The 21624-nt window shown below is 42.1% G+C and overlaps 1 protein-coding gene across 4 annotated transcripts in view; it reads left to right on the top strand.

The window, feature by feature from the left end:
- obscna (obscurin, cytoskeletal calmodulin and titin-interacting RhoGEF a) overlaps positions 1–21624 on the top strand; it is a 91540-nt gene that overhangs the window by 39701 nt on the left and 30215 nt on the right. For all 4 annotated transcript variants that reach the window (XM_046301598.1, XM_046301595.1, XM_046301594.1 and 1 more), the window contains 8 exons: positions 1321–1584; positions 2804–3070; positions 3223–3486; positions 10453–10719; positions 10880–11143; positions 11302–14871; positions 15951–16026; positions 16118–16215. In XM_046301598.1, the coding sequence (XP_046157554.1) occupies positions 1321–1584; positions 2804–3070; positions 3223–3486; positions 10453–10719; positions 10880–11143; positions 11302–14871; positions 15951–16026; positions 16118–16215 (5070 nt within the window). The remainder of the gene's footprint in view (positions 1–1320; positions 1585–2803; positions 3071–3222; positions 3487–10452; positions 10720–10879; positions 11144–11301; positions 14872–15950; positions 16027–16117; positions 16216–21624) is intronic.

Genomic DNA, 21624 nt, shown 5'->3' with positions numbered 1-21624 from the left:
ATCAAATCAACTTGTATTTGTCTCATGCGCCGAATACAACAGTGAAACACTTTATTACGAGGCCCTAACCAACAATGCAGTTTTAAAAAACAAGCTATATGTGAATTAGATGTCAAGGTACAGTTAAGAACAAGAGATAAATGTAACAAGTAGATTACAGGTAGATTTACAGGTAGATTGAATAGCATCAGTGAAATAACAATAGCGAGACTATATACAGGGTGGTACAGATACAGAGTCAATCTGCGGGGGCACTGGATATTTGAGGTAGTATGTACATGTAGGTAGAGTTATTAAAGTGACTATGCATAGATGACAACAGAAAATGGAAGAAGTTCAAGATGACGGTCAATCACCCTCGGTCTGGGGCTCCATGCAAGATCTCAACTCAGGGGCATCAATGATCATGAGGAAGGTGAGGGATCAGCACAGAACTACACGGCAGAACCTGGTCAATCACCTGAAGAGAGCTGGGACCACAGTCTCAAAGAAAACCATTAGTAACACACTACGCCGTCATGGATTAAAATCCTGCAGCGCACGCAAGGTCCCTCTGCTCAAGCCAGCGCATGTCCAGGCCCGTCTGAATTTTGCCAATGACCATCTGGATGATGCAGATGATGATCCAGATGGTCAGAATACACTAAAATCTCAGGATATAACAAGTAATTGAATAGCAGCAGTGAAATAACAATAGCGAGACTATATACAGGGTGGTACAGATACAGAGTCAATGTGCGGGGGCACTGGATATTTGAGGTAGTATGTACATGTAGGTAGAGTTATTAAAGTGACTATGCATAGATGACAACAGAGAGTAGCAGTGGTGTAAAGAGGGAGTGAGAAGCATTGGAAGGCACTGCAAATAGTCTGGGTAGCCATTTGACTAGATGTTCAGGAGTTTTATGGCTTGGGGGTAGAAGCTGTTTAAAATCCTCTTGGACCTAGACTTGGCGCTCCGGTACCACTTGCCGTGCGGTAGCAGAGATGACAGTTTATGACTAGGGTGGCTGGAGTCTTTGACAATTTTTAAGGCCTTCTTCTGACACCGCCTGGTATAGAGGTCTTGGATGGCAGGAAGCTTGGCCCCAGTGATGTACTGGGGTCGTTCGCACCACCCTCTGCAGTGCATTGCGGTCAGAGGACGAGCAGTTGCCGTACCAGGCAGTGATGCAACCAGTGTGAACTCTCGATGGTGCAGCTGTACAACAGCTCATCACGGTCATATTCAGTGCAACAAAACTCCAAGAAGTATAAACTATAAACACAAATATATATGTACTGTACACATTTTGAGAGTTGACTTTCCTCTGTGTCCAGTTAAAGTACTCATTGAGAAGAAGCCCCGGGACACCGTCGTCATGGAAGGGGAGACGGCGACCTTATCCTGTACGACGTCTGACCTCACTACCCCTGTCACATGGAGACGCAACAACATGCCCCTACTTAACAGAGACAAGTATGAGAACCGTAAGGAGGGCAAGCTCAACCTGCTTCTCATCCACAATGTGGGCCCAGATGATTCTGGGATATACTCCTGTGATACTGGAGACATGCAGAGCAGCGCCAATCTGACTGTCACAGGTAAGGATTTCCCACCATCTAGAGAGAAGCAACATAACCAGGAACTCAGGTTTATCTCAGGGGGTCACAATATTCTGAATTCTTTCTGTGTATTACTCAACCTAACATTGGTCAAATGGAACATAGATGTTAAGAGAGGGCAACAATAGGAGGGAGGGACAAGCTTGAATTGGGTGGAGTAAATAGGGGAGAACTGGGACGGGGTTGTGGAGAGGGATGTTTTTGGTTTGGGAGACAGAGAAGGAAGAACATAATAATACTAAGAATTAGACAGGACCCAAATATAACAGGTATCGATCGGTATTAGTAAACATTAATATAAAATTAACATATTTGCAGGTGATCTCCTGATATACCTGACCAATATTGAAAACTCAATGCCCTCTTTGCTAAAAATATTTTCAGAATACACTAAAATCTCAGGATATGAAATTATCGTGGAAAAACCAAAATAATGGGGGAAAAAAGAATACCTCATGACATACAGCAATCCTTTAAGTGGATAACAAAACATATGAAATACTTAGGATGCTTAATAAGTGACAACAAACAACAAATATATAAAGATAACATTATTCCATTACTCATCAATATGAAATATGATCTAATAAAATGGAATAATCTTCCCATAAACCTTACAGGTAGATTACATTTCTTTAGACTGGCATGACTCCCACAGTTTTTGTATTTATTTTCGGTAATACCAATTACCCCACTGAAGACATTCTTTAAAAAAGTATACTCGTTATAAAATCCATAGAAAAAAGAAAAGTTTTACATCTTCCTAAGTCTGAGGCTGGTTTTAATCCTTCAGACTTGGAATTGTATCAACTCACTACCCAAGACTTTTACTTGCAACATATAGTTAAATGCTCTAAAGAGGAATAATGGGTACATACTGAAGATGTGCATGCTCATCCTCAGAATCTTTTCACGTGTCTATTTTCAAAGGATCAAGCAAAGAACATAAATAACTTTATATTTTAAGAACAATATGGTTGAAAAATGTACGTACTCTGCAAGAAGCAATATCTCTCCCTAAAAACACAACCTTATTGAACAATCCTTTGGATAGCTTTTCAGAATTCACTGATAAATTGATCCACATCTTACAATATTACAGTACAATATTTGGAATAATCTCTTTCTATTACTCACCCTAACATTGGTCAAATGGAACATAGATTTGGAATTCCCTTATTGTCTTCCAACTACCCAGAGCTGGCTCCATGCTTTGAAGAAGAGCTGCAGGCTGTGGAGGCTGAGGAAGGAGGCACGGCCTTCCTTTCCTGTGAGCTTTCTAAGCCTGGAGTCCCAGTCCAGTGGAGTAAGGGCCGGCTGCCTCTCAGGCCCAACAGGAAGTACCAGATGAAACAGGACGGCTGCGTGTTTCAGCTACACATCCTGGAGCTGAAGTCCGATGACAGTGGCAGCTACTCGTGCCAGGCAGGCTGTGTGGAGACCACCGCCTCTGTGTCTGTGAAAGGTATGTGTGTGATTGGTTGTGTAATAGCACACACCTGCTGCATGTAGTGGACTCACACCTCATCACGGTCATATTCAGTACAACAAATCTCCAAGAAGTATAAACACTAATATGTGTACACATTTTGAGAGTTGACTCTACTCCGTGTCCAGTTAAAGTACTGATTGAGAAGAAGCTCCATGATACCGTCATCATGGAAGGAGAGACGGCGACCTTATCCTGTACGACCTCTGACCTCACTACCCCTGTCACATGGAGACGCAATAACGTTCCCCTACTGAACGGAGACAAGTATGAGAACCGTAAGGAGGGCAAGCTCAACCTCCTTCTCATCCACAATGTGGACCCAGATGACTCTGGGATATACTCCTGTGATACTGGAGACATGCAGAGCAGCGCCAATCTGACTGTCACAGGTAAGGATTTCCTATCAGAGAACTAACATATCCAGGGACTTATCTTGTGGTTATTTCCTTTATTATCAAATAAGGAGATACAAACTTATCACACAAGTCAGAGTTATACTTAAACTAAATCTTTATTCACTTATTAATAAGGAACGCATTCACTCACAAGTGAATGATGTGAGTGCTCTACAATAACGATGGCTGGTCGACGAACCACCCTTAGATGAGTCATCGAGAGCCCCGAGACAAAGTATACAAAGATCTTTTATAGCAAAGATACACCCCTTTAGTCTACATGACAAACAACAGATGTGTGGAATGGGTCACAAGGTCGGGAATTGTATGAAAGAAATGAATCATTCACAGCAGAAGGTATCTGGAAATCAGGGTCTGGCCCCCAAAACAAGCTTCCCCTCATAATTATCCATAACAGAGCCATCTCCACCCTGGTACCTCCCGGCACACAAACATCAACTCATGCTTTATCACCAAATGCATGGTAAATCCACTGTCAGCATTAAGCCCCAGAGGACCGCTCAGTTCACACAGACACAATATACTTCTAAGAACCCACTATTCTGTTGCAACCATTTGATGCAATAACAGTATTATAACATAATATTGTAATTTCGCTCCCCCATTTTGAGAATTCTCTCAACTTTACAGAAAGTGACACGATTTAGAAACATTAATTCACATGTAGAAAACAAATAGGGCAGCAAACAACTTTTTGACTCAAACATACAGGAAAGAAACTCCCTTGCACTTGTATACAACCGTTGTAAATGACCATACGTTGGTTCATTGAGCCTTTAACCTTAACATAAATGATCCTTCATTGGGAATGATGTAAACATTGAAACATCGTTAACAAATGATCTGCAGTTTAAATCGAAGTACATTTTTCATCAGTACAAAACAAATCATCATGTTGATGCTAAGCATACTCCCCTAGGTCAGCATGGTGGAAATAACTATTTCCATCCCAGAAACTAAAATGAGCATATCTTATTGGACAAATCAAAGTAGTGAATCCTGGTTTATTGCGCTGGTGCCTAATGAACATAACCCAGGACAAGCATCATGATTCCATTATTTATAAGGCTACTCCTATAGATCACTTAGATTAGGATCATTTTCACTCTCAGGATCAGAGTTCACCCTCTCCATTCTCCAGGACATGCTGAGAATAGTGTCAACATCTTTAGTACACAACAACAATCAAAACAATCAATCAATCCGTAATACATGAATTGCTTCACTCATATGGTTATTAACATACTAAACTCAAATCAATCAGTCAGTTTTAAAAATCGTTCCGTTTCCAAATCGTAATCAAAACCCAACTAATTATCCAACCCAAATTTAGAATGACAATGTTTAGGGATTCACATTGGTCCTAACACTCAAAGTTAAAACCCTCAATAAAACGAACACATCAACATTGGCAAAGTGTACATGTATATTAACGTACAGTATAATTATCCTACAATTCTAGTGTTACATTTATTATCGCGATTATAATTACAGATTGTTATCTTAATGCATTCTTAATCTAAAGTACTATACATTTTGCAGTGTGTAGATGACCCAAAATATATATATATTTTTTAGACAAGCCTAAATAAATTATGGGCACAGGTGACCAATCACCCCCCCCCCTTCAGGCACGGTTTCTTCTGCCATTTTTTCATTGGTACCTCTTCAGATAGCTTCATAGTTCAAAGTTGAAGGCCCATGATAATGTCCCAATTTCAATGTCTCACCTGAGCTGCCATCACCTTTACCACCCATTATATCTCGACCACTTGCCAACCAGCGTACCAGCGACATGAGAGACGTTTGGAACAGATCTCTCTCCATGCGGACTCCTATCACACGATTGAGGGAAAAGGCATGAGAGATAAAACAGTTGATAGCTCCGATTGGATGCTGTACACCAGGTACAGGCTCGGACTCAGGTCTCTCGGTAGAAATGATGCGGACAAGGCCGTATGGAACGCCTTTGTCGCTCTTCTTCAGCCGGTTAGAGGGAGTTTTGAGGTTCACACTGTTCTCGGCCGAATTATCGCTGCCATGCATCAAGACACCATGTGACGGCACCTTTCATGATAACCTCGAGAGAGAGAGGACAGATCAGAACAACAGCTTAGTTCAGTTCATTTCTGATTCAGGAAATCCAGACAAATTATGACTTTTCCCAATTATTCTTGATACAAATCTCTAAACACGTGTCAAAGAGAATAACAACACATTCTGTTGAACTATTTTTTTCAAATTGGCTGACACTCCCCATCACATTGTCAACTTCATCGCAGAGCCAGATGATTTTTGATTTATTTCACCTTTATTTAGTTGAGAACAAGTTCTCATATTCAACTGCGACCTGGCCAAGATAAAGCATTGCAATTCGACACATACAACAACACAGAGTTGCACATGGAATAAACAAAACATACTCAATAATACAGCAGAACAAAAGAAAACAAAAAGTCTATGTACAGTGAGTGTAAATGAGGTAAGGTAAGGGAGTTAAGGCAATAAATAGGCCATGTTGGCGAAGTAATTACAATATAGCAATTTAAACACTGGAATGGTAGATGTGTAGAAGATGGAGGTGCAAGTAGAGATACTGGGGTGCAAAGGAGCAAGATAAATAAATAAATACTGTATGGGGATGAGGTAGGTAGATAGATGGGCTATTTACAGATGGGCTATGTACAGGTGCAGTGATCTGTGAGCTGCTCTGACAGCTGGTGCTTAAAGCTAGTGAGGGAGATATGAGTCTCCAGCTTCAGAGATTTTTGCAGTTCGTTCCAGTCATTGGCAGCAGAGAACTGGAAGGAAAGACGACCAAAGGAGGAATTGGCTTTGGGGGTGACCAGTGAGATATACCTGCTGGAGCGCGTGCTACGAGTGGGTGCTGCTATGGTGACCAGTGAGCTGAGAAAAGGCGGGGCTTTACCGAGCAGAGACTTGTAGATAACCTGTAGCCAGTGGGTTTGGCGACGAGTATGAAGCGAGAGCCAACCAACGAGAGCGTACAGGTTGCAATGGTGGGTAGTGTATGGGGCTTTGGTGACAAAACGGATGGCACTGTGATAGACTGCATCCAGTTTGTAGTTGTCCAGGTATTCTAAGTCAGAGCCATCCAGAGTAGTGTTGCTGGATGGGTTAGCAGGTGCGGGGAGGGATCCGTTGAATAGCATGCACTCCTGTGTTTCAATGGCACGTATTGTTAGCTAATCCAAGTTTATAGTTTTAAAAGACTAATTGATCATTAGAAAACCCTTTTGCAATTATGTTATTATAGCTGAAAACGATTGTTCTGATTTAAGAAGTAATAAAACTGGCCTTCTTTAGACTAGTTGAGTATCTGGAGCATCAGCATTTGTGGGTTCCATTACTGGCTCAAAATGGCCAGAAACAAATAACTTTCTTCTGAAACTCATCAGTCTATTGTTCTGAGAAATGAAGGCTATTCGATGCGAGAAATTGCCAAGAAACTGTTTGCCACTGTGCACTACTCCCTTCACAGAACAGCGCAAACGGACTCTTACCAGAATAGAAAGAGGAGTGGGAGGCCCTGGTGCACAACTGAGCAAGAGGACAAGTACATTAGAGAGTCTAGTATGAGAAATAGATGCCTCACAAGTCCTCAACTGGCAGCTTCATTACATAGTACCCGCAAAACACCAGTCTCAATGTCAACAGTGAAGAGGCGACTCTGGGATGCTGGCCTTCTAGGCAGATTTCCCCTATCCAGTGTCTGTGTTATTTTGCCCATATTAATCTTTTCTTTTTATTGGCCAGTCTGAGATCTGGCTTTTTCTTTGCAACTCTGCCCAGAAGGCCAGCATCCCGGAGTCACCTCTTCACTGTTGACGTTGAGACTGGTGTTTTGCAGGTAATGAAGCTGCCAGTTGAGGACTTGTGAGGTGTCTGTTTCTCAAACTAGACACTCTAGTTGCAAAAGGGTTTTATAATGATCAATTAGCCTTTTAAAATGATAAATTTGGATTAGCTAACACAACGTGACATTGGAACACAGGAGTGATGGTTGCTGATAATGGGCCTCTGTACGCCTATGTAGATATTTCATTTGAAAAATCAGCTGTTTCCAGCTATTATAGTCATTTACATCATTAACAATGTCTACACTGTATTTCTAATCAATTAGATGTGATTTTAATGGAAGAAAATGTGCTTTTCTTTCAAAATAAGGACACTTCTAAGTGACCCCAAACTTTTGAAAGGTAGTGTATTTGTATTTGTTCAACACTTTTTTGCTTGATTCCATATGTGTTATTTCATAGTTTTGATGTCTTTGCTATTATTCTACAAAGTAGAAAATAGTACAAATAAAGAAAAACCCTTGAATGAGTAGGTGTGTCCAAACCTTGGACTGTTACTGTATGTAATGTATAAAATAACTGTTTTATACTGTGATCCTCCCCTTCTATGGAATGCCCGCTGCCTTCATATGTCATTTTGACATATTCTATACAAGTAAAGACCAACCATATCTAATTTATCAAATGGAATATGCACAGGGAAAAAAGCATCTAGGTTTGCAAACACTTAAAGAGATTTTCAGCAGATATGGTTTTCTTGCAAGAGTTTTTTTAAAGGAGAAATTGAACATCTAAAGAGGAGCTGGGTTGGAGAGGCCTATGCTGCCACCTACTGTAGTAGCAGCAGAGGTGTAGGCATCCTGGTAAATGAGAATATACCATTTCCCCTTATATCCCAGCACATGGACGAAAAAGGCCATTTTCTAAAATTGAGTTAATTGTACTTTACATGGTGAAAAATACACATTGATTTCATAGTATATCCCACCAGTGGCAAATCTGGTGTTTTTTTATAGATGTAATTCATACTATATTAGATCAAATCCAGACAGGAACTATTATTTTAGCATGTGACCTAAATCATACATTCGATAAGATTGACTGACGTAGTAATAAAAAAGGGAGCCTCCAAAGAGGCTGAAAAATGTTATCTCTACAAATTCTTTACAGGACACCTGCAGATGACTATTCCCACCTACAAAAGACTATTCATTTTTGTCTCAAGAGAAACGCTATTCAAGAATTGACTACATGTTTTTTCTCTAAAAAGGCACTCAGCAATTTACTGGATAAAGAAAAATCATGATATAGTGATACTGGATCATTCTCCGGTATCATGTTTAATTACACCAATAGAAAATGCACTTAGCGACAGAATTTGGAGAATGAACAGCGCACATCTTATAGACCCGAAATGCGTTAAATATGTCAACGAAAGATTAAAAGGTTTACCGTTACAAACGCAGACAGAGGGGACAGGGAAAAGCTGACCCCTGATATAATTTGCGATTCCTTTAAGGCGTACATTAGGACAGGGTTTCCCAAACTCGGTCCTGGTGCTCCTCCTTTGTACATGTTTGCCCTAGCACGATTCAAATAACCAACTCATCATCAAGCTTAGATTATTTGAATCAGCTGTGTTTCGAATAACCTTTTCCTATTAAAAACTTTGAAAGCTTTCAGCATTCCAGCTGAAGAAAATACATTTTATGAAAATATTGTATAAATATCCAAAGGCAGGGGGCACAAAACAGGGATGTCCCCTCTCCCCCTTCCTGTTTGTACGGGCAATTGAACCGCTTGCAGAAATAATTAGACAAGACCCCAATGTAAACATTAATATAAACTAAACTTCTTTGCAGATCTCCTGACCAATATTGAAAACTCAATGCCCCCTTTGCCAAAAATATTTTCAGAATACTCTACATTCTAAGGATATAAAATTAACTTGGAGAAAATGAAATAATGTTGATAGGAAAAATAATAACTCATAATCTACAGCAATCCTTTAGGTGTACCACAAAAAAAGATTAAATACTTAGGATGCTTAATAAGTCAAAAAACACAAAAAATATATGAAGATAATTTTATTCCATTACTCAATAATATGAAAGTAGATCTAATTAAATGGAATAATCTTCCCATAAATCTTACAGGTAGAATAAACCTCTTTAGAATGACATTGCTTCCAACATGTTTGTATCTATTTTCAGTTATATCAATTACCCCACAGAAGACATTCATAGAATAAAAAGGAAAGTTTTACATCTACTGTACATAAGTCTGAGGGAGGTTTTAATCAACTTGCTACCCGATACCTTTGCTTGCGACATAGTTAAATGCACTGAAGAGGAACAATGTGTCATGCCTTGGTCATTGTATTTTGTGTTTTGTTATATGTTTAGGTAGGCCAGGGTGTGACATGGGTTTATATGTTGTATTCGTATTGGGGTTTGTATTATTTGGGATTGCGGCTGATTAGGGGTGTGTCTGGTTAGGCTTAGCTGCCTGAGGCGATTCTCAATCAGAGTCAGGTGCTTGTCGTTGTCTCTGATTGGGAACCGTATTTAGGTAACCTGAGTTTGCGTTGTATTTGGTGGGTGTTTGTTCCTGTCTCTGTGTAGTGTTCACCAGATAGGCTGTAATAGGTTTCACGTTCCGTTTGTTGTTTTTGTATTTAGTTCAGTTATTTCATGTACCGCGATACTTTCATTAAAGTCATGAGTAACCTACACGCTGCATTTCGGTCTGACTCTCTTCATTCAACAGACGAATGACGTTACACAATGGGAACATATTGAAGATGTGCATGCTTATCCCCAGAATCGTTTTAAGTGTCTAATTTCAAAGATTAAAGCTAAGAACATAAACAATGTAATTGTTAAGTATACTATTAATATGGAATCAAATGAAAGGTATTTTACAAGAACCAATACCACTCCCTAAAAACACAACCTTATGGAACAATCCTTGAATAGCTTTTCAGAATTCACAGATAAATGTATCTACATAATTACAACATTACAATAAAATATTCTGAATTATATTACTGTCTTTGTATTACTCACCCTGACATTGTTCAAATGGAACAAAGATTTGGAATTCCGTATTATCTCTCCAGAGCTGCCTCCATACTTTGAGGAGGAGCTCCAGGCTGTGGAGGCTGAGGAAGGGGAAACAGCCTTCCTGTCCTGTGAGCTGTCTAAGCCTGGAGTCCCAGTCCAGTGGAGGAAGGGCCGGCTGCCTCTCCGGCCCAACAGGAAGTACCAGATGAAGCAGGACGGCTGTGTGTTTCAGCTATACATCCTGGAGCTGAAGTCCGACGACAGTGGCAGCTACACGTGCCAGGCAGGCTGTGTGGAGACCACCGCCTCTGTGTCTGTGAAAGGTATGTGTGTGATTGGTTGTGTAATAGCATACACCGCTGCATGTAGAGGAATCACACCTCATTACAGTCATATTCAGTGCAACAAAACTCCAAGAAGTATAAAGTATAAATACTAATATATGTGTACACGTTTTGAGAGTTGACTCTCCTCTGTGTCCAGTTAAAGTACTCATTGAGAAGAAGCCTCGGGACACCGTCATCATGGAAGGAGAGACGGCCACCTTATCCTGTACGACCTCTGACCTCACTACCCCTGTCACATGGAGACGCAACAACATGCCCCTCCTAAACGGAGACAAGTATGAGAACCGTAAGGAGGGCAAGCTCAACCTGCTTCTCATCCACAATGTGGACCCAGATGACTCTGGGATATACTCTTGTGATACTGGAGACATGCAGAGCAGTGTCAATCTGACTGTCACAGGTAAGGATTTCCCATTGTCTAGAGAGAATTAACATAACCAGGAACTCAGGTTTATCTCAGGGGTTACAGTATTCTGAATTCTCTCTTTGCATTACTCACCCTAATATTGTTCAAATGTAACATTGATTTTCGATTCCCTAATTGCTCCGTCTCTCCAGAGCTGCCTCCATACTTTGAAGAAGAGCTGCAGGCTGTGGAGGTAGAGGAAGGGGGCACAGCCTCCCTGTCCTGTGAACTGTCTAAGCCTGGAGTCCCAGTCCAGTGGAGGAAGGGCCGGCTGCCTCTCAGGCCCAACAGGAAGTACCAGTTGAAGCAGGACGGCTGTGTATTTCAGCTACACATCCTGGAGCTGGAGCCCGAGGACAGTGGCAGCTACACGTGCCAGGCAGGTGGTGTGAAGACCACTGCCTCTGTGGCAGTAAAGCCTCTCCCAGCCAAGACAGAACCTCCCAAGACAAAGTCTCCCACGAAGGCTGCCTCTCCCACACCTCCACCAGGGCCAAAGAAACAGGGCATGATCTGGGCATCCATTGTGGGGTCAGAGAAAGACCTGGAGCCTGAGGCAGAGACAGTGGTGGACCTACATGAGAAACAGTCAGTAAGGTCTATAGGTAAGGAGACTATGGTAGACCAGCAGGAGAAACAGCAAGTCAAACAGACAGTAAGAGCTCTGGTGGGGGACACAGAGGAAAAAAAGCCATTGAAGTCTATGGTTAAAGAGATTGAAGTAGACCACATGGTGAAACAGCCAGTGCCCCCAGTGAGACAAGCATCTATAATGTCAGATACTGGAATAGACCAAGTGGTGAAACAACCAGTTCCACTAGTGAGACAAGCATCTATGTCAGATACTGGGGTAGACGAGATGAGGAAACAACCAGTTCCACCAGTGAGACAAGCATCAGTAGTGTCAGATGCTGGGATAGAGCAAGTGGTGAAACAACCAGTTTCACCAGTGAGACGAGCATCTATAGCGTCGGATGTTGGGGTAGATGAGGTGAGGAAACAGCCAATTCAACCAGTGAGACGAGCATCTATAGTGTCGGATGTTGGGGTAGATGAGGTGAGGAAACAGCCAATTCCACCAGTGAGACGAGCATCTATAGTGTCGGATGTTGGGGTAGATGAGGTGAGGAAACAGCCAGTTCCACCAGTGAGACAAGCATCTGTAGTGTCAGATGCTGGGATAGACCAAGTGGTGAAACAACCAGTTCCACCAGCGAGACGAGCATCTGTAGTTTCCGTTTCAGATACTGGGGTAGACGAGGTGAGGAAACAGCCAGTACAACCAGTCAGGCGAGCGTCTGTAGTGTCAGATGCTGGGATAGACCAAGTGGTGAAACAACCAGTTCCACCAGCGAGACGAGCGTCTGTAGTGTCAGATGCTGGGATAGACCAAGTGGTGAAACAACCAGTTCCACCAGCGAGACGAGCGTCTGTAGTGTCAGATGCTGGGATAGACCAAGTGGTGAAACAACCAGTTCCACCAGCGAGACGAGCGTCTGTAGTTTCAGTTTCGGATACTGGGGTAGACGAGGTGAGGAAACAGCCAGTACAACCAGTCAGACGAGCGTCTGTAGTTTCAGCTTCGGATACTGGGGTAGACGAGGTGAGGAAACAGCCAGTTCCACCAGCGAGACGAGCATCTGTAGTTTCAGCTTCGGATACTGGGGTAGACGAGGTGAGGAAACAGCCAGTTCCACCAGTCAGACGAGCGTCTGTAGTTTCAGTTTCGGATACTGGGGTAGACGAGGTGAGGAAACAGCCAGTTCCACCAGTCAGACGAGCATCTGTAGTTTCAGCTTCGGATAGTGGGGTAGACGAGGTGAGGAAACAGCCAGTTCCACCAGTCAGACGAGCATCTGTAGTTTCAGTTTCGGATACTGGGGTAGACGAGGTGAGGAAACAGCCAGTTCCACCAGCGAGACGAGCGTCTGTAGTTTCAGTTTCGGGTACTGTGATAGACGAGGTGAGGAAACAGCCAATTCCACCAGTCAGACGAGCGTCTGTAGTTTCAGTTTCGGATACTGGGGTAGATGAGGTGAGGAAACAGCCAATTCCACCAGTCAGACGAGCGTCTGTAGTTTCAGTTTCGGATACTGGGGTAGATGAGGTGAGGAAACAGCCAGTTCCACCAGTCAGACGAGCGTCTGTAGTTTCAGCTTCGGATACTGGGGTAGACGAGGTGAGGAAACAGCCAGTTCCACCAGTCAGACGAGCGTCTGTAGTTTCAGCTTCGGATACTGGGGTAGACGAGGTGAGGAAACAGCCAGTTCCACCAGTCAGACGAGCGTCTGTAGTTTCAGCTTCGGATACTGGGGTAGACGAGGTGAGGAAACAGCCAGTTCCACCAGCGAGACGAGCGTCTGTAGTTTCAGTTTCGGGTACTGGGATAGACGAGGTGAGGAAACAGCCAATTCCACCAGTCAGACGAGCGTCTGTAGTTTCAGTTTCGGATACTGGGATAGATGAGGTGAGGAAACAGCCAATTCCACCAGTGAGACGAGCGTCTGTAGTTTCAGATGCTGGGTTAGACGAGGTGAGGAAACAGCCAGTTCCACCAGTGAGACGAGCATCTGTAGTGTCAGATGCTGGGATAGAGCAAGTGGTGAGGAAACAGCCAGTTCCACCAGTGAGACGAGCATCTGTAGTGTCAGATGCTGGGTTAGACGAGGTGAGGAAACAGCCAGTTCCACCAGTCAGACGAATGTCTGTAGTGTCAGTTTCAGATACTGGGTTAGATGAGGTAAGAAAACAGCCAGTTCCACCAGCAAGACGATCATCTATAGTGTCCGATCAGATATTTAGATCTAAAAAGAAGATGGATATAGAAATAGACCATCAAGATAAACAGCCAGTGAAGTCTATGGTGAAGGAGACAGAGATAGAACAGAGGGATCAACAGCCAGTAAGGTCTACAGTGCAGGAGACTGAAAAACCCAAGATGGTGGAGGATGATAACCAACTCCATATCTCAGAGGAGTCCTTCACAGAGGGCCACACCCAGGTAACAGTCAACCAGAAGACCAGCAAGCCTGTAGTCGCTGTTGCTGGAGTTCCCAAGGGGCTACAGATGACTCAGCAAGTTGACGAGATTGCACTTGACAGTGTCGAGGACGAACATGATATGTTGGAAGCTGTCATCAAGATCCAGGCAGCTTTCAAGGGATACAAGACCCGCAAAGACATGCGGCCCATCTTCAAGCAGGTGTTTAAGAACCAGAGTGCTGAGAACAATGGTACCCTCGAGCTGGAGTGTAAGGTGGAAGGGAAGCTCAACACAGTACGCTGGCTGAAGAACAGCCAGGAGGTCATAGGAGACCAACGCCACCGCATGAACACCTCAGAGGATGGCGTTTGCACACTGGTGATCATCAACATGTCTGCCATAGACACTGGGGTCTATACCTGTGAGGTGGTGAACACGTTTGGTGTGTCCTCATATAATGGTAACATTACTGTGGGTGAATCTCAAATGCCTCCATCTTCTACCCAGAGGCCCGCAGCCCCATCCCAGCCCTCCACCCCTTCTGTGCATCCAGTCTTGGCCTCCATTGGCCCTCTCCAGCCAGTCCAGACCTCCACTCCTGGGAAGGAGACTGTGGATTCTGTGGATTCTGTGGAGTGCGAGGGGATCTCCCTGTGGCAGACCTACAATCTAACCAAGGAGGATCCCCGCATGACCCTGCAGGAGAGGAGGAGGGCCTCCCTTATTGCCGCCAGCTCTAGTAAGTCAAGTTAGAAACCTTATAGATGTCCTTAATACGTGACCTGGGTCATATGCAGTAATTGTGTCTGCATTTGCTAGGAGTGAGTTTAGCTGTTTGTTGATAGACTGATATTCATCTTTGTCTTATTAAAGGGGCCATTTTTCCATCCCCTTTTTGGACTAAATTAATGATATATTCCCATTGATTCTTGAAGAATGTAATGTGTAAATGACTCACGAGCTTCATTCAACTGTCGTAGCCCATCAGATCCCAAAATATAAGCTTTTTTACTCCATTTTGTAAACAATGCAATTGAAAAGAAAACACTGTATACAGGAGCATCATGCACCCCATAAGTCTGAGGGGGCACAAAGTACGTGAGGATGACTGGGGGGCGGTCCGTAGAGGGGCTATGTCTCAGGTCCGTAAGTTGGAGAATTCAGAAACAGCTTTTTCCTGCAATCTAGAGCCAAAATCATTAAGCGTAATTCTATGTAAAAAATATTGTCATTTTTCTGCATATCTTTTAAACTGTCTGTGTCCTCCTGACTGTTGTTTCTTTTTTTAAAGAAACTAAATATGGTATCTCTGCTAAAATCTGGGAAGTCTTATTCAGTACATTTAGTTTATTGCTTGCTTTTCTAAGTCTACCAATCTTGCCAGCAGGCATGCCAGCTAAAATGGTTAGACAAGCTACTTATGAGGTTGGGAGATTGGGAACCTATCTGGGCTAGTGAAAACCAACTTCATACAATTGTTAAGTGGCTAGTGGTATTACAGAGAGAAAAACAAATGATCTTATTTTCTATAAAAAATGTAAAAAATACAGAACAAATCTGAGGGGGCACGTGCTCCTATGCCATCTGTGGGCATGCCACCTCTGCTGTATACCCTCAAAACATGGTTAAAACTATCATTTTGATCTCATCGATGGTCATTCCTTGCATCCATAGCTCTGTCAATAAATTGGATTGTACTTACATTTCTCCAGTCCCATCCCCCAGATGTTCACCAAAGCAGTAGCGGGGTGGCCGCTTTGTTATTGCAGATTGCCCCTTTAACTGACAATTATAATTGATTTTTCTCTGTTTCCCCAGTGTCTAGTCCCTCTGACTACGATACAGCTCCAGATTTCATAGAGCCTGCTGACATAATCCCCAAATATCACCCCAGGTAAGCCATTCAAAATCATAATTTAACATGTAACTATATCCTCCTGTTCTATGGCATTATCGTTTGTTAATAAGAAAATATATTCCCACAGGGAAAAGGAAGCCATTAAGTCACAGGACCAGTTATCCAATAAGGAGGATGAAGAACAGAAAGTCACGGCTCAACCACCCAGGCATTTTAAGGCCAAAGGTCAGCCATATTCTGTTATGTTGTTAGATCTAAATAGTGAGTTGTTACCTTTTGTGGTGATGGTATTTCACATGTTGTACTGAATCCATTCACTTTAACACTAATGGCCGTAATGTAATATCATGCACATATAATGGGTTGCACTCTGCATTGTTTTGTGTAGAGTTGAGACAGAGTTATATAAATAGAAAATAACAGGCATTAGTTTAACTGCATCTGCACCTTCTCCAATAGGAGAAGACACAGTCATGCTTAGACCTATACAAGTATTTGTGCATGTGCACATGCATTGCATGTGGCACCAGAATTTGCATACCAGTGACGTGCAGTGAGGTCGGTGGCTGGATAAACACCTACAGTACTCACAAATAAACATTGGTGGAGCCCAAATTCACCATACAATAGATAGCTCCAATAACCAGAGTTACATAGGCTATTAACCAAAATTGACAAGCAATTTTCAGAAAATGTAAATACCAATGTAGCCAAGAAACACAAGCAATAGCCTCTGATAGCGACCTATTTCATTGCTATCATCTGACAAAAACTGAGTTTAGCCATAAACCGATGTAGCATCCACAGCTACAGCTGATAGGTGGTACTAAAACACTGATATATGGACACATTTCATCCGAATAATTCGCCAGTCAAACTCCAAAACCTTTCACAATGGATTTACAATTCTACCAATTATCATGGCTACTCCATGCCACTAGTGTGAAGTGAAGTAGCTGACTAGCTTAGCTAGCCGGCTAGCTAATAAAATGTGTGGCTTTCTGATCACGGAGATCAGAAATATAACACAATGTCAAGGATACATAAAGTTATAGCTAGTTACAACTGAATAGCGAAGCAACATTTTATATTAAAATAAAACAAACCAATGCATGGCGCAGTCAGCTAGCTAACAAGCCTGCTACACTAACTAGCTAGCTGCTTGGAAACAACAATCAAAGCAAGTAATCCATTGTAGTTTTAACACTTGCAAACATATTTACAACGAAATAGCAAATGCGACATACAGTTTATTCACAATGTATTCAGACCCCTTCACTTTTTCCACATTTTGTTACATAACATCCTTATTCCAAAATGGAAAAAAAGGTTTTGAGACATTTTTGCTCAATGAAAACAAACAACTGAAATATCACATTTACATAAATATTCAGACCCTTTACTAAGTACTTTGTTGAAGCACCTTTGGCAGCAATTACAGCCTAGAGTCTTCTTGGGTATTAGGCTACAGGCTTGGCACACATGTATTTGGGCGGCAGGGTAGCCTAGTGGTTAGGGTGTTGGACTAGTAACTGGAAGGTTGCAAGTTCAAACCCCTGAGCTGACAAGTTACAAAATCTGTCATTCTGCCCCTGAACAGGCAGTTAACCCACTGTTCCTAGGCTGTCATTGAAAATACGAATTTGTTCTTAACTGACATGCCTAGTTAAATAAAGGGAAAATAAAAAAATACTTTTTTTTTTTTTGGGGGGGGTTTCTCCTATTCTTCTCTGCAGATCATCTCAAGCTCTGTCAGGTTGGATAGGGAACATCACAACACAGCTGTTTTCAGGTCTCTCCAAAGATGGTTGGTTCTGGTTGGGCCACGCAAGGACATTCAGAGACTGTTGTCTTTGGCTGTGTGCTTAGGGTTGTTGTCCTGTTGGAAGGTGAACCTTCGCCCAGTCTGAGGTCTGAAGCAGGTTTTCATCGTGGATATCTCTGCACTTTATCTTTCCCTCAATCTTGTATAGTCTCCTAGTCCCTGCTGCTGAAAAACATCCCCACAGCATAATGCTGCCACCACCATGCTTCACCGTAGGGATGGTCTCAAGTTTCCTCCAGATGTGGCGCTTGGCATTCAGGCCAAAGAGTTCAATCTTGGTTTCATCAAACCAGAGAATCTTGTTTCTCATGGTCTGAGAGTCATTTAGGTGCCTTTTGGCAAACTCCAAGCGGGCTGTCATGTGCCTTTTTACTGAGGAGTGGCTTCCATCTGGCCACTCTACCATAAATGCCTGATTGGTGGAGTGCTGCAGAGATGGTTGTCCTTCTGGAAGGTTCTCCCATCTCCACAGAGGAACTGGAGCTCTGTCAGAGTGACCATCAGGTTCTTGGTCACCTATCTGACCAAGGCCCTTCTCCCCCAATTGCTCCGTTTGGCCGGGCGGCCAGATCTAGGAAGAGTCCTGGTGGTTCCAAACTTCTTCCATTTAAGAATGATGGAGGCCACTGTATTCTTGGGGATCTTTAATGCTGCAGAAATGTTTTGGTACCCTTCTCCAGATCTGTGCCTCGACACAATCCTGTCTCGGAGCTATAATTCGTTTGACCTCATGGCTTGGTTTTTGCTCTGACACGCACTGTCAACTGTGGGACCTTACAGTTGAAGTTGGAAGTTTACATACACCCCAGCCAAATGCATTTAAACTCAGTTTTTCAAAATTCCTGACATTTAATCCAGGTAAAAAGTCGCTAATTTAGGATCACCACTTTATTTTAAGAATGTGAAATGGAAATGGAAATAAATGGAAATAATAGTAGAGACTGATTTATTTCAGCTTTTATTTCTTTCATCACATTCCCAGTGGGTCACAAGTGTACATACACTCAATTAGTATTTGGTAGCATTGCCTTTAAATTGTTTAACTTGGGTTAAACTTTTCAGGTAGCCTTCCACAAGCTTCCCACAATAAGTTGGGTGAATTTTTGCCCATTCCTCTGACAGAGCTGGTGTAACCAAGTCAGGTTTGTAGGCCTCCTTGCTCGCAAACACTTTGTCAGTTCTACCCAAAATGTTCTATAGGATTGAGGTCAGGGTTTTGTGTCGGTTACTCCAATACCTTGGCTGTGTTGTCCTTAAGCCATTTTGCCACAACTTTGGAAGTATGCTTGGAGTCATTGTTCATTTGGAAGACCCATTTGCGACCAAGCTTTAACTTCCTGACTGATGTCTTGAGAGGTTGCTTCAATATATCCACATAATTTTCCTCCCTCATGGTGCCATCTATTTTGTGAAGTGCACCAGTCCCTCCTGCAACAAAACACCCCGCACAACATGATGCTGCCACCCCCGTGCTTCACAGTTGGGATGGTGTTCTTCAGCTTGCAAGCCTCCCCCTTTTTCCTCCAAACATAATGATGGTCATTATGGCCAAACAGTTCTATTTTTGTTTCAAGAGACCAGAGGACATTTCTACAAAAAGTATGATCTGTGTCCCCATGTGCAGTTGCAAACCATAATCTGGCTTTTTTATGGCAGTTTTGGAGCAGTGACTTCTTCCTTGCTGAGCGGCCTTCTTGTTTCCTCCAGCACTTTGCACTTTTCTCACCAAAGTACGTTCATTTCTAGGAGACAGAATGTGTCTCCTTCCTGAGTCGTGTGACGGCTGCGTGGTCCCGTGGTGTTTATACTTGCATACTATTGTTTGTACAGATGAACGTGGTACCTTCAGGCTTTTGGATATTTCTCCGAAGGATGAACCAGACTTGTGGAGGTCTACAATGTTTTTCTTCTGAGGTCTTTGCTGATTTGTTTAGATTTTCCCATGATGTCAAGCAAAGAGGCACTGAGTTTGAAGGTAGGCCTTGAAATACATCCACAGGTACACCTCCAATTGACTCAAATGATGTCAATTAAACTATCAGAAGCTTCTAAAGCCATGACATCATTTTCTGGAATTTTCCAAGCTGTTTAAAGGCACCTTCATTTGAGTTTATGTAGACTTCTGACCCACTGGAATTGTGATACAGTGAAATAATCTGTAAACAATTTTTGGAAAAATGAATTGTGTCAATGCACATTGTTGATGTCCTAACCAACTTGCCAAAACTATAGTTTGTTAACAAGACATTTGTGGAGTGGTTGAAAAATGTTTGTTTTTTACTCCAACCTAAGTGTATGTAAACTTCTGACTTCAACTGTAGATAGGTGTGTGCCTTTACAAATCATGTCCAATCAATTGAATTTACCATAGCTGGACCAATCTCAAGGATAATCAATGGAAGCTGGATGCACCTGAGCTCAATTTCAAGTCTCATAGCAAAGGGTCTGAATGCATATGTAAATAAGGTATTTCTGTTTTTTTTCATTTATAAATTAGCAACATTTTCTAAAAACCTGTTTTCACTTTGTCCTCATGGGGTATTGTGTGTAGATTGATGAGGGAAAACATGATTTTATCATTTTTAGAATAAGGCTGTAATGTAACAAAATGTGGAAAAAGTGAAGGGGTCTGAATACTTTCCGAATGCACTGTATCACTTTATATCTAGCAAGATATTAGCTATGTCTTACCTTTTCAGCTAAGACAAAATCATTCCCATTCCTTACATCTACAAAGCAAAAGTAAATGTCCAAGATACGTCAAAATCTCAGTAAAATTGTTAGACAAGTGGACCATCCAGTTCTCACTCTGTTCACGTGCCCGACTTCTAGCAGTGAAGTAGAGGGTGTCATGGTGTTCGCCTGTGCACAGCTTACCCCAGCAATAGCCACACAACATGATTAGGCAATGTACATGCTCAAAATATGGAAACGGCTTGAATGAAGCTATTTCAAGCTAGGCAAAGCATGACCCTTTCCACTAACAGTGACTGGAGTCAGATGGTTGCTAGCATCAAGGCTTTTAATGGCTTTGAATGTACGGAAAGAAGGTTGAGGCAGTTGTAGCAAATGTTGAGATTGAGCATGAAAAGCACCAGAATCATTGAGAAAAAAACATTAGATAACAAAAAACGTCACACGTTATTTGGATAGTTCTGATAGTCATTTAAAAAAAAAAGTTTAGTAATTTAGCAGACGCTGTTATCCACAGCGACTTAGAGGAGCAATTATGGTTAAGTGCCTTGCTAAAGGGCACATCAACAGATTTTTTTTCACCTTGTCAGCTCGGGGATTCGAGTTACTGGTCCAACACTAACCGCTAGGTTACCTACCTCTACAGATGGTCATACTATCAACCAACTATTTTTAACCAATTTTTAAAAATGTAATTTAACCCTTATTTTATCAACTTACCTGGTAAAATAAGAGTTAAATATATACGTTTTACTATCTGTTGAGTAAGTTTATGGTTAGGTTTGGAATAAGGGTTAGGGTAAGGCTAGGGTTAGGGTAACGGTTAATATTTGGGCTAACCCTTATCCCTTAGCCTTAAGGTAAGAGTTAAGTTTAGGATTAGGATAAGGGTTAATGTTAGGGGTAGTAGATAGTTGATATCTTACTGATAGTCTGTAGAGCATCTACAGATTGACTATCCAAATGAAGTGTTTATTAAAAATCATATTTATTCTCTTGTATTTAGCTTATCAAGCTTATATTATTAGATTTTCACAAGGTAATCACTGCCTACCCTGCCTAACCTGACTACACTATACACCATATAATACATTATGATATGAAGAATAAAAAAA

This window comes from Oncorhynchus gorbuscha, linkage group LG15 (assembly GCF_021184085.1).
Source record: "Oncorhynchus gorbuscha isolate QuinsamMale2020 ecotype Even-year linkage group LG15, OgorEven_v1.0, whole genome shotgun sequence".
NCBI lineage: Eukaryota > Metazoa > Chordata > Actinopteri > Salmoniformes > Salmonidae > Oncorhynchus > Oncorhynchus gorbuscha.
This window is presented reverse-complemented; position numbering and strand designations above follow the sequence as displayed.